The sequence below is a fragment of the Mobula birostris genome, chromosome 21 (assembly GCF_030028105.1).
Source record: "Mobula birostris isolate sMobBir1 chromosome 21, sMobBir1.hap1, whole genome shotgun sequence".
Taxonomy (NCBI): domain Eukaryota; kingdom Metazoa; phylum Chordata; class Chondrichthyes; order Myliobatiformes; family Myliobatidae; genus Mobula; species Mobula birostris.
The window spans coordinates 41892775-41907208 of record NC_092390.1 but is presented as its reverse complement, the minus strand read 5'-3'; the positions used below and the strand labels follow the sequence as shown (position 1 = coordinate 41907208).

The 14434-nt window shown below is 39.6% G+C and overlaps 1 protein-coding gene across 1 annotated transcript in view; it reads left to right on the top strand.

The window, feature by feature from the left end:
• Positions 1–12846, top strand: part of LOC140185756 (inositol polyphosphate-5-phosphatase A-like) — a 481074-nt gene extending 468228 nt beyond the window's left edge. The window contains exons 14-16 of the mRNA XM_072239377.1: positions 1911–1979; positions 11026–11113; positions 11272–12846. Coding sequence (XP_072095478.1) covers positions 1911–1979; positions 11026–11106 — 150 coding nt within the window. The 3' untranslated portion in view covers positions 11107–11113; positions 11272–12846. The remainder of the gene's footprint in view (positions 1–1910; positions 1980–11025; positions 11114–11271) is intronic.
• The last annotated feature ends 1588 nt before the right edge of the window (positions 12847–14434 follow it).

Below are 14434 nucleotides of genomic sequence, written 5' to 3'. Positions count from 1 at the left end.
TCAATGCTTCTGTCCACTCGAGACTAAAAAGTAAAAGTTTCTCAAAAACCTGATCAAATTTACAGTAGATCTGTTAAAATTTTGCTAATATCAGTTTAAAATTGTAAAATACTTACAGCAACTCATTCTGAAATGTAAACCCCATTTATGTGAACAAAGGTTTGTAGTTGTTCTCAATTACTTTATAAGATCATTATAGTAATTGCTCATCTAATCACAAAACCTTTTTAGAAGCAATTATCTGCAGGTCAATCTGAACTTTGTCACACGGGGTTATTATGCTATTACTTAATAATGAAACAATGATGAGTTTCCTCTGGAATTGTTATTGTCACGGATTGGAAAGCTTGTCTTGCATATTATCCAAACAGAACAGATTACTACACAGTGCAATGAGGTGGAACAGGGTAAAACTGTCATAATGCAGAATGAAATGTAACAGCTACAGTGAAAGTTCAGCCCGATCACAAACAGCGAAAATCTGCAGATGCCAGGAATCAAGGCAACACACACATAATGCTGGAGGAACTCAGCAGGCCAGACAGATTCTATGGAAAAGAGTAAACAGTCGACATTTTGGGCCAAGACCCTTCATCAGGACTGGAGAAAAAAGATAAATCGGAGTAAAACGATTGGGGGGAGGGGAGAAAGAAATGCAAGGTAGGAGGTGATAGGTGAAACTGGAAGAGCGGGAGGGGTGAAGTAAAGATCTGGGAAGTCGATTGGTGAAAGAAATAAAGGGCTGGGGAAGGGGGCATCTGATAGGAGAGGGCAGAAGGCCATGGAAGAAAGGGAAGAGAGAGGAGCACCAAAGGCAGCTGATGGGCAGGTAAGGAGATACGGTGAGAGAAGGAAGTGGGAAATGATCATCGATTTCTCGAATTTCCGGTAATTCTCTCCCCCCCCCCCCTTCACCATTTCCAATTCCCATTTCCATCTGTGGGGGCCACAAAGATGAATGAAAGTCACAAGTAGGCCAAAAGCAGAAAAAAGATTGAAACCACAGGATTAAACCACAACAGTTTCCTGAAAAGTTACAGATGTCTGAGAACAGAAACTTAAAAGCATATCTATAAATAAGGTAATTCATAAAGAAGAGGAAAATGGACAATGCCAAATGTGGGAATGATACCATCAATTATATCTACTAGTGGGGAAGAATTATGCCAGGACAGAGGTTCTGCATATTAGTAAAAATTCACTATAATGAGGATGTTCTCCTCTGAACTGATCTGCAGGTGGTCTTCTTTTAAAAATACTCCAATGTTTTAAGGAGACCACAGTAATGAAACTAGTGTTTCCTGCATAACTATTTGAACACATAAAAGAGTAAATACCAGTATTTATTATTAGCAGTTTTGAGCCTTAATTTGCTGATTTGTACAAAGCACTTAGCAATCCTGTGGTAATGGTTTATAACCATAGTCCTTTTCAAGGAGTCCTTACAAGCACTTCTGTTGCTTAAGTTTAGCTTCTAATAATCACGTTGTTGAAGCACAATGAATGAAAGAATGAAGGTATTATAACAAAATCATTGATGTCAGCAGACTGCCAGCAAGATGCAGTACAAAAGCCTTTGCTATTATTCCTTGTAACTGTAATTATTGCTTATCTTTATTTACCCTCCCACACCTGCTTACCACCGCCCTAGATCCACTCCCCTCTCTTTCCCCACCGTTACCTAATGCAATAGTTCTATTTTGTAATCACTGTCTAACTTTCAAATGTTCAGAAGAGTTTTTACAAATCCATGCAAGGATAGCTTTGCAACTCTACTTGCTTGTTGAAACTCTTGTAGATTGGCGTTCTCACTGCGTCTAAATATTTGTCTTTGCAGCTGAGCAATTGTACTAAGGTCTTTGCTGTGAATAGCCACTCTGTGTCTAAAGAAAGTGATCTCTGTTTTACAGGCTGAAAACGATGAGAAGTCAGTTATCTATGACAACATTGGACCAAATGTTTGCATGGGGGACCACAAGGTAAAGAGTACTTTGTTGTTGAATTCACGATTCTATTGAATGCAATGAATGCTATTGTTTCCTCTATTGGTAGCAGTGCTCTATGGTATGTGGCATGTCAATTATTTTTATTTCCATTATGGTGTATTTGCCATAAGGTATGTATTTGTTCTATGTGTAACTATCAAATTCTAATTATTAGTCTGAAACAATGTTAGAAAGAATGCAGCTAACAAGAAAAATGCATTGTCCAATTAAAATAAGTACTATTCCCTTGGACACATTTTAATGAAAATGGTGTGAAGATCTCACCCATTAGTTTTATATTGTAACCAACGATTCAGATTCAGTTTTATTTTTTCACTTATACATCAAAACATACAGTGATAAGTGTTGTTTGCATTAACAGCCAACACAACCTAGGGTTGTGCTGGGAGCAACCTGCAAGTGTTCTTAAACCGACATAGCATACCCACAATGCTTGGCAGAACAACACAGAACACAATAAGGAACAAAACGACAACAGTAAAACAAGACCCTTTTCTCCCTCCCACCCTACCCACATGCAACTCCAGGGCAGGGCTCCTGTCTCCAGTCTCCAGGCTTCAGCCAATGGGCTTTGACTTCTGGGCTTCCAATCGAATGGAGGTTGAGGCTTTTCAAACTCTGTTTCTTCTGTTGATAGTGCTCATTGTCAAAGGTGCAAGTGCTGATAGCCATTGTTTAGATGCATTGACGTTGATTGTATCCATAAATATGGATAATTGGGTTTGGTTTTGAATTCATGGGCTGTGAATAAGCAAATACTTCAGTGATTGTCAGCAGAGAGAGTTGTGATGAAATGCCTGTTCGCTTTAGTTTTATTCTCTCGGGAGAAGAGGGCGTTACTGATAGGCCAGTGGGTTTTGTTCACTTTGAGTTATTCTTGAGAAAATGGTGGTGCTTCTTTTGTGAGCAGCTACAGATCTGTCCTTTCAATATCCCATCTCCACGTGGAGTTAATGCATCAAAAATATGGCTGATATTGAAATGCTTCATTCCTTTTAACATGTTCTGACAGTTGTTTTGTATCTTGATTCACCCTTATCACCATTTACTAATAATTGCTGACATCAATCCCACTCTCCCATTCTCCTTTCTCTACCCACTGATTCACCCTTTCTCTCCTCCATATTATATTGGCTATCTCCCCTGCTCCCCCCTCCCTCACTTTCTCTGAGTCCAGGTGAAAGATCTTGATCTGAAACGTCAACTGTCCATTTCCCTCTATAGATGCTGCCTGACCTGCTGATTCCTCCAGTGTTTTGTGCTTTGCAACCTACCAACTAATGTGTCTTTGAAATATATGGAAGAATTGGAGCAGCTGGGGGCAGCCACTCTATCACAGGGTGTCACAACATCAACCTTGCACTCCATATCAACAAGACCAAGGAACTGACTGTGGAAGTCAGGGCGAGGAAGTTTATTATTTGTTTATTTATTTTACTTTATCCTAGCGATACAATGCAGAGTAGACCCTTATAGCCCTTTAAGCCACACCGCCCCAGCAACCCCACAACCCAAATTAGCTCTAACCTAATTTCGGGACAATTTACTATAACCAATTAACCTACCCAGTAAATCTTTGGACTGTAGGAGGAAACCAAAGCACCAGGGGAAAACACATGCATTCCACGGGGAGGTTGTGTTCCTTACAGAACCGCACCAGAAGTGAACTCCAAACTCTGGTATGCCCTGAGTTGTAATAGTGTCATGTTAATTGCTACATTTGACATAGCGAAGTTGTCAGTGCATCAGTGTATCTTGGTTCAGAAACATTAAAATCTATTATAATAGAAATTAAGGATTAAAGAAGAAGTAGAAATTAAAACAAAAAATAAAACCACGCGAAGCAAATAAACCGACCTGGGACCTGGGACCTGGGACCTGAAGTGTTAGGGGGTGAGAGCAAGCTCCTGATTGTTGGGAGACCGTGCATTGACCAGCAGAAGAGTGCAGCCAGGAGATTGCCAGCAGGGCTCTGCCAGTGGACAAGACCTTTCCAAATCCACATGGGTGTGCCGAATTTACCAAAACCTGTCTGCTGGCCAAACCCACGAAATAGGAGCCTCTGTGTTTTTACAGATCACTTGTGATTTTTCTATTTGTCAAACGCTATTGCCTTATTCTCTACAAAAGGATATTCAAATTATGAAATTATAATCACTTACTGAAACTGAAAAGGAACAATTCCATGATGGTGAATCAAGATTCAAGCTTATTCATTGTATCATTTGCATTAGTAACCAACACATCCAAGGGTGTGCCACGCGCGACTAGCCCGTAAATGTAGCCACACGTTGCAATGCCAACATAATGCCCTCAATGCTCGGCAGAACAACACAGAGCTCAACAAAACAGTACACAACAAGCAACAAAACAAAAACAGCAAAACAAATCCCTTTCCTCCCTCCCATCCACACACACACACACACCCACTGCCCTAATCCCAAGACAGGCTGTCTTCTTCAGTCTTCAGCCTTCAGCTGACTCAATCCAGCTCACACGGCAATGGAATATATATACTCTCACAAAGCAGTTCAATATAATTGTCCGAGCTCATAGGACTAGATGTTTCAATCCCTTTGATAAGCAGATCCTAATTTGGGTCATAGCGTAGAGATCTTGAGGTGGGGTTTGGTGGGTGGCAGATGCTTCCTGGGGATCATCAGGTGGGCACCCCCCTTCTTAGATGTTCTGTCAATTTAAGCCAACTACATCTCCAGAGAGCGCAACAGCATGACCCAGCGTCCTAAGTGCACCTCCCTTCACATCTGGCCACCCATGGGTCATTTTAGGGCCCAGCTGCTGTCACTCCTCTTTATCCATATCCAGTGACTACTTCGCTCAGCTGCCTCCGAGAGTTCTTTTATAGCTTGCCACCGGCCCTGGCCTCAGACTCCCAATCCCTTCAGCAATCTGACCACAAACCCTCTGCAGCCAACCTGTACTGGGAAACTCTGCACTTTCCATCCACGCTGCTTGGCAACTGTGGCCAGCTCAGCGTATCTCACGTGTTTCCGCTCATACACCTCGCAGATGGCATCTTCCCAGGACCCTGTGAGCTTTGAGATTACTACAGCCTTCACTGCTGGACCACAAGACCAAGTCTGGTCTGAGGGTGGTAGTGGCTATCTCCGGGGGAAATATCAGCCTTTTGTCAAGGTCGACAGCCATGCTCCAGTCACGAGCAGGCTCCAGTATGCCTGACACCAATCGTGTCACTGAGGTTGGCACTGTCTGTCCTTGCTGGACAAAGGGGATGGTGGTTCTTCCAGTCAGATGGGGCTTAGAGTTGTTATTCAGCCCTTGCTTCTCCACAATGGATGCAAAGTATCTGAGGACCTGATTTTGCCTCCATGTATATCTCCCTTGAGTGATGCTTACTTTGCAAGATGAGAGGACGTGCTTGAGGTTTGCTGTTCTTCCACAGAGTGGACAAGCTGGATCTTCACCGAGCCACTGGGTCAGATTTTTAGGAGCTGGGAGAACATCATAAACCGTGCTTATATGGAAGCTAATCTTTCTTCCTTCTGTTTCCCATAAGTCTTTCCAGCTGAATTTTCTTTTTGTCCGCTGTCGCTGCTTTGCCTGAGTCACTGCTCTGGCATATCTCATCTGCTTCTCCTGTCGCTGTACTTCCTCCACCACCACAGTTCACCTTTGCTTTTGTGTTGTCACCTTTTGGAGTTTATTATTTGTTTCCGTCATGTTTTGTAACTTAAAAGCATTAAGTTAATTCAAGGGAAGACATGGGTATCTATGAATGTGGGACTAAGTTCGCGTTTACTTTAAGCAAGGCATATTATGTGGTAGCATGATGATGTATGCAATTCACGTATTTTTACATATAACCCGTAATGAGTTATTTAAGTGAACAAGAATGCTTAACAAATATATGTATATATAAAAGATTACTCAAATGTTACTTGAGTTTTAAATATACCACACTCCTCCCTATTTAGCTATAAACTCCAACTTAATAGAAAGTGCATCTCAATTATATACACAGAATACTATATAATACAACTACTATACACAGATATCCACAGCATAGTCAATTTTAACTTATTCTATTCAGGCCTAAAGATTTAATCACTGTGGAGGATTTCTTACTGTTGTGGGATAACGTCTTTCCTGACAAGGGGATCACTCAGCTTGACTGATGAAAATTGTGGCTGTGAAACAATCTCAGGTTCTGGGGCCTCCTCTCTGGTGATTGTAGAGTTGACTCTGAGATTGCAGGAAGTGGTTCTGATAGCAGTAGTCAACTTTCTTCTCAAACAATTAACTCTGCTGTCCTCAGCTGGTCTCCAGATGATGTCAGATGCAATCACCACTGTGTAAGAGAGTGCTGCAGATCTGTCCTTAATCTTTCCAAGTACCCACTTTTGATTACCTAAGATTATGGAATGCAATTACCTAATACTTCTCTAGGCAATGACAGGGACTTTACATTTTAGAGCAACAGACTTTGAAAGTATGCAAAATGTATTTTCAAACTATTTTTTCACCTATAATTTTATCAGATCTACCTAATGAGTTAAATTTTCTTAATTGCACACTCCAAAAGCTGCCGTCTAAAGCAAGATTCTATGCTGAGTGCTGTCCAGTTTAATTTTTGGTGCAGCCAGTCTGTCCTGGGTTGCTAATTTGCACCATAACCTCTTCCTTTTGTCCTTGGGTTTTATGTGGTTATCAAGAACATGAAAGTGAAAAGTTAATACCGACGGTGCATTTGAACAAATTCCTATATGCCTGAGAGAAAAATAATTAGCATGCAGGTTTGTGAGAAGAATTTAACTATGGGATAATTGCAGATAGTAATTGAAAAATTAAGTTATCTATTGCAAAAAAAAATCATTAATGGTATAATAATTTATGTAAATGTATTGTATAGTAAGTGGTCAAAAGAAAGGAACTTTTACTATGCTGAACCATAATTAGAACAAATGTGTTTGCTTTGTGGTAGGTTTTATTGATATAAGGAGTAGGCTGGTTCCACTCAGTGAAATAACTTGATCAATTCTCCTTAACAGCAAATCAGCATTCCTATGTGAAAATCTGCTGAGGATAGAAATACTCTTCTGGTTTCCTGGAACCACGGGAGAACTTTTACGATATCTGTGGATGTGGCTGTGTCCCATTTCACATTAAGTTTCAGGTGGCTGTCAAGTCCTCTTTGATTATAACAGCTTCAGTTGGGCAGATTTGCCTGCAACATCAACATGAAGTTTCCAAATTGTTGCAAAAGGTCCTGGATACTGAATGGCACTGGAAAAGGCACATTAATGGGACTTGCACTGTGGGTCAACAAGGCAATTTTCAAAGCCCAAAGCAAAATGTGGAATTTTAGTCATAATTATAAACACAGGACTAATGCACAGGAGGAAAGTGATTCTACAGCAGATGATATGAAATGGAAATAATCAACACAGTGCACCGTTGTCCAATAGAAGGTGCTACATTATCTCAGAAAGTAGCTGGTTAGGCTGCAATTAGATAGCCAAAGGTAGAACTTAATTCGAGCCAGGGCCAGATCTGTCCATCTTCCTCAATTGCATAAGTAGAATTATCAGGAATGGAAAATCTAGAGGAGTAGTTGTTAGGAAAGAATGCATGAAAGAGTATTGTTCATCAAAAGTTCTCACTCCTTTACACCTGGTTCCAATGAAGTTAGTGAACTAAATATGCAGAGGTGAATACTTCTGACATCCAAAACTCTTGCATATGTTTGAAGATAAATATTTGCCTCCAATTATGTAAACTCCAAATTGGTCTTAAGAGTTAGAGCTACATCATTAGATTCACATTGTCTTTCTAACAAAACAACTTTGTCATTGAACAATTAGAAGAACTTACTTGTAAGAGAAATAGTTTAACTTGACATAACTTTATTGTTAATGAGGTAATTTGGATAATTTATGTTTCAAACAAAATTGCTTAAAAACAAAAGAGGCAAGATAAAGAAAAGAAAACTGGAGAACATTTACTTAAGAGGTGTGCTAATATACTTTTCAAGATTAAATTACTATTTGATTCTCAATAACAGAGGCCATTTGAACCCAGTCCATGGTTATTATATTATTAAATACATTAAATGGTATACTTCAGTATAATTTATTAGAGAAGTGGCTGCAGTATTATCTGTAAGATTTTATCAAATGAGGCAGCATAATTTGAAAGGAAGGTCACTGATCTAATTTGTGAAAAAACTGAAAGCCACTCAGAGGCAGCACTACCAAATAGTCGTAGGACACAATTCAAACTGCAGATGCTGGAAGCTGAACAAAAACCAGAAAATGTTGGAAGAGCTCTGCCATTCGAGCAGCATATGTGGAAAGAGAAAACAGTTAATATTTCAGATTGAAAACCCTTCATCGGGGCTAAAAAGTAATGATTGTTGTGTCTAAATGCTGTCTCCACATCTGTCCCATTCGCATAAAGATTTGCTCAAAGCAATGCCCAGTCTTATTAACTGTAACAAAGATATTTGATTCATTTTTGTTACAGTTAACAAGACTGGGTATTGGGTCTTTCTCAAACTTCTTCAGGCCCGGAACCATTTAAGAAAAACGCACAACTTCTTACACCCCTTCACTGAAAGATGATAGTAATGGTAAATTTTCAAAAGATTGTTTTCATCTACCTTTCCCTTCGTTATGTAGCTAATGTTTTCGACTTTCCCCTCTGTTTCCCCAATTATGTTCTTGGCTTCTGGATGTCCCACATCTCACTCTTACCTCTTTCACTGGTATCACTGTTCTCCAGCTGCAATATTTTGAGTCTTCCTTCGTCTGCTTCTATTTTGGTAACTCCACTCATCCCCACATCCCTCACACTTTCCTTATGGGTGTTCATTATTTACCCTTTGCTCTGTATGTCCTCTTTCTGCTCATAAGTTCTTTCACTATCCTCTCGCCTTCTCACCTTTCTCTATTACTTTTCTTCTCACTTTTCCTTTTAGGCCTCTCCCCTTTTAGCTGATAAGCAGATGGTCTTGTCTACTTTCAGCATGAATTAGGATGCAGTATCAGGGGAGCATAAGAAAGAAGAGGAAGGAGCAACACATCTATATGAGGCAGCTGGGAAACAGGACTTTAATAAACCAAGGGAGACCTGAGCTTCAATAAGATTTATGTGCACGTGCTATAATGTTAGCTCATTTTAATTTTAGGTCATCATGAGAGCCAGGCTGAGGTAAACCTGGAGAAATTTATAGCTTTTTAATTTTACATGCAATAAAGCCTTTCCAATGTCTTATCCTGTTGTCTCATGGAAAATTATTACAACTTGTTTTAAGTATTATGTAATGATTAATATCACTGCCTGTGCTGCTGCTAAAAGGTTCCTGGTGTGTTTCAGCACGTAAAGTCCTTCGATGGAGACTTCTGCCTGGTTGTCCCAAATCAAAAGCCAAATCCACCGTTGCAGCACGATAGCTTAGCAGTTGAGACAAGCACTTTACAGTGCCAGAAGTTACCGAACAGGGTTCAATTCCTAGCGCTCTCTGTTAGGCGTGTGTGCGTTCTGCCCATGGCCATGTTGGTCTACTCTGGATACCCTGGTTTCCTCCCACAGTCCCAAACTGTGAGGTTAGGGTTAGTAAATTGCAGGTTTGCTCTGCTGGCATTGGAAGCATGGCAACACTTGCAGGCTGCCCCCACAATTCTTGCTGATTCGATTTGCCGTAATGACACATTTCACTGCATGTTTCCATAATTTCAAGCACATGAAACAAATGAAGATCATCTTTATCCTTAATCTTTAGGATGCCTAGTGTGTTAACTGACTCCCTGCATCTATTGCCACATTCAATAGACCAAAAGGTGGTTCTGCAGCGAGTTCCTGTACTGACTGGAATTTAGAAGAATGTGGGGGGGGGGAGAGGGGAATCTCATTGAAACCTACCGAATGCTGAAAGGACTAGATAGGGTGGATGTGGAGAGGATGTTTTCTATGGTGGGGTTATTCAGAACTAGAGGGCACAGCCTCTGAATTGAAGGGTGACCTTTTAGAACAAAGGTAAGGAGGAATTTTTTTAGCCAGAGAGTAGGGAATCAGTGGAATGCACTCAGTGGAGGCCAAATCCGAGGGTATATTTAAGGTGGAAGTTGATAGTTTCCTAATCAGTCAGGGCATCAAAGGATATGGTGAGAAGGCGGGTGTATGGGGTTGAATGGGACCCGAGATCAGCCATGATGGATTGGTGGGGCAGACTCAATGGGCTGAATGGCCTAATTCTACTGTGTCTTATGGTCATGGAAACATACAGCACAGAAACAGGTCCTTCAGCCCATCTAATCTGTACCAACCTGATATTCTGCCTAGTCCCTTCAGTTTGCACCCAGACCATAGTCCTCCACACCCTTTCATTTATGTACTTAATCAAATTTCTCTTAAGTGTCGCAGTTGAACTTAAAACTACCACTTCTGCTGGCAGCTCATAATACCCTCTAAGTGAAACTTCCTCTCAGATTCCCTCAAATATTTCATGTTTCTCCTTATACTTATAACCTCTAAACCTGAGCGGGAAAAGCATTCATGCTATCTATATACTTCATAATTTTGTGTATTTTTATAGGAAGTAATTAATGATAGTTAATGGTAAGTTATTGATACTGTATTTTTCCTTAAACCATTGCATTTTCATGGCCCTGTTATCTCTCAGCTCCATCATGAAATGTGACCAATCTGCATGTCTATGACTTGTGGCCTCATTTGCATACAGATTGTTCACACTTCATGATGGAGCTGAGGGTCATAAAGGACATATTAGAAATGCAATGCTTTAAGAAAAAAATGCAAAGCAATAACTTATCATTAACTATCTTTAATTAATAATGCCTTCCCCAAAACACCAAACTCACCCCTAAAGTTATCACATTGAAATAAGTAGTTTAGCTTGTTGATTTCCCACTTGTTAAAATAAATCTCATTTAGTTATCCCAACTAATTCCTTGAAATCCAGCTTGTAGTATTTTGAAATGTCTCATTAACTGAGTGACATGTTCTTTTCTTCTTCTAGCCTGTCTTCCTGTTCTTTCGAATAGCTGCTGGGGCAGGTAAACCTAATAGAAATATGCGCAACTGTTGTGTGGTGCAGTGATGTGGTGGTAAATATTAATGTTTTATTTTACTTTTTACAATTCATCAACCTTCTTTTTGGGCCTTAAATTAACATGCTGGTACAATTGAATTTTGATTATTCTTACTTCCGTACATTACTGTACTGAACAAGTTTTTGTTTGTTGCTCTTTTGCTTGCCTTGCAGGTAAAAAGTGTCAACGAAATGAGAAAATCTTTCGCGAAACTGCCCTCTAGTCCGTTTGCACCAAATTATTGAAAGTGGACCAGCAGGGATATCAGAACACTCACAGACATCTTTGTAAATCCAACCTATGTTGATGCTGTATTTCCTGGGCCCTCACCTCAGACTGTTCATCATTCATTCTGCTTTGACGCCCTGAAGTCTGTTCAAGATGGCCACACATACCTCACCATTTCGTACATTCCTGTGACACTTGAATTAAATGTGGGACAATTTTAAAATGTGTCACAGATTTGTTGCCAAACGCTAACAGTAGAATTTACTACACCTTTTAAATATCTCACATTTATAATATTTAGCAGAAAACATTGTCTGTCTTTTAACAAAAGAAGCTGTTTCCTTATGTAAAAATGTATGAAGTGCAATGCGAAAATTGTATATCAATACTGTACTAGAGAGGGTTTTTTGTACATTCGATTGTATAGGTAGTGGATTTCCTTTCAGTCATGGTTTTATTGAGATTTCTCTCACCATTTTATGTCTGTGTTAGGCTAGTTAGGTATTTTTGTTTTGGTGAATTCCTATACTACGTATTGCCACATTATCTTGTTTTGAATCACATTTTAGCTGCTCTTCGGTTTTATATCCACTTTTAAAGAAAAAACTAATTTATAATATCCTTCCAACTGCCCTATGCGAAATTCTTTTTGTAAACATTGGCTGCTTGTCATCTGACATATCACCTATTTGTTATTATCAATAGTAAATTCAATATATAAATCTGTAAGTTCTTGACCAAACTATGCTTTAGATAACTTAGATTGTGCCATTGTTGATAAAGTAATCAGATTTATTATAACCACCATACATAAATAGCAGCCTGTCCGCGTTAAGTCTTTCAGTTGTAACTTATTCCTAATAATGCCAAGTTTTCAGAATGTGAAATTTAATAGGATGGGAACCATGAGATTTTTTTGTAAACTATTTCTGTCTATTTTTGTTACTGCATATGGTGCCAAGTATCTATGGACAGAGTTTAGTGGGAATCCTTTCTTCAGCTTTATCTTGCTACATGTGCTTCAATGGATTGTATATAAACCCCTGAAACCCAAGGTTGCAAATTTCGTATTCTACCGCCTATATTTAATCTCCAGCGCTAATATCGCCAACTTTACACGCTGCCTTCTTTACGACATTTAAAAGATGATTAGGTCCGAAGATTGGAAACACAGCCAATGGCGAAACGTTTCTCCTATCGATTTAATTTAGTACACTACAAAGTTCACAGCTACTTGATGGCAGTGGATTGATGCGTGTTTTCGTATAAATCACTACGATTGGAAATGATTTTGTGTCTACCGGCAGAATTTATGCGCCCGTGACCGTGAGATCATTCTCGTTTGTAGACAAAGTGTAAACAAAAATACAGTGCAGACTAGCTGTACCAATGTGCCCATGTATCGATAGCCACTCACTGTAAACTATTTTATTAAATCAGAGTTTCAACTTATGTGACGTTTATGGGCTATAAAAATAAATTTCTTTCTTTCTCAAACAATTAAACGGACATAATTCGTCTTTTCTGTTTCGGACTGGTTTTTCTCATGACTGGGATCATCTTGATATGTATCGAGAATCCCTTGTTTTGCTTTCTTTGCACTTCTCGGCGCCCTTTCCCGGCCCAAAAACCAAACGTCGAACGCGAGAATGGGATTTCGAATGTAGGAGGTGCCCCAGTTCGCAGGCAAAAATGAAGGCTGAAGTTGGGGCGGGTGCCTGTCCCTCTCTCTCTCACTGGCCACAAGTACTGTGCAAACTCCGAGAGACAGAGTGAATGGCCCAGTATCAGGCAAAGAAGGGAACAAAAAAGAAAAACAAGAACATGACCAAGTTTACGATTATACTTCTATTCTCATCCTCCACCTTCACGTCATGGGAAAGTTGCTTGAACTTCCACGGCTGCTCTGATGCTTCAGTAACAAGTGGCGCGTTACTATCATCAGAGGTGCATTGTCGGATATAGAATTAAATGATGTCACATTACATTTAATATTAGTGAGACGTCCTTGTTTTCAGCTTGAAATTGGCAGACACTGTCAAGTGGCTGACGTTATCTCTAGTCATCTAGTATCAACCAGATCTGGGTGGGTTTCAGACATATTTAACTCTGTACAAAGCACGAGTGTCTTAGCAGGGAAAACTTCCTGACATGAAAGCTGGTGCCGAATGTATCATGTCCTTCCAATTAGCTTACCATTTTTTCATAAGAATCCTCATTTCGTGCTCGAAAATTGGTACTGTTAAAGTTACTGAGGTCAGGAATCCGAAGCATCTCAAATGAGATAAACGCCAGATGATATTTTTTGAAGAATTGAAACTATAAGATAGTGTAAATATTTCAGGAAAAATATCTTTTAAAACAAAGAAACACTTTACATCATTGAAAGTTAAGTTTAACGCCGTCACGAGAACCTCTAAAAACCATCAGACCTCTCGTCATATAGTTTCATTCGCCTTAAAATATTTAATTCCTTCTTACAATTTACAAACATTTGTGACAATTATTTTGTGTTTTAATCTTTTATATAATTTTTTTTGGTTTGTAATCTCGGCGAAAGACAGATTTCTTATTCTTAAATTTAAACTTCGCACAATATCGTGGACGGTAACAATTGCGACAAAGAGAAAATGTGTTCCTATCCACAAAATTCTGCTCTTTTTCGGAAGCAATTTTGCGGCTCAGAGTAAATGGGGATGGATGAGAACCCCCTTTTCATCCCTTCCGTACCTCGCTTATTTTAATCAGCGCTTTTCCTCATTTCAGTTTGCTTCCCTGTAACGTGTAACATACAGGTAGATCAATGTGACCTTTCCATCCGATCAAACTTCTGCTCTATCACTTGGACATGTCTGACAATCTGTCCTAACTCACGACGTGAATCACCCCTTCGAGATTTCAATAGTTTTCTCTGGAGTTTTTGAAGTTTTAAGGCGCGCTCTCTTTAACAAAATGTCCCCGTTCACTTTGGGATGTGATGCTTTCATTTCTTTTCAGATCACAGTTAAATGGATTTTCCTAGCCACCTTCAGTACTAATAGGTCGTCTTCATAGAAAAAAATGCTTACTTGCCCTCAAAACTTCTCTCAAATCCAGGGTAAATTCTTC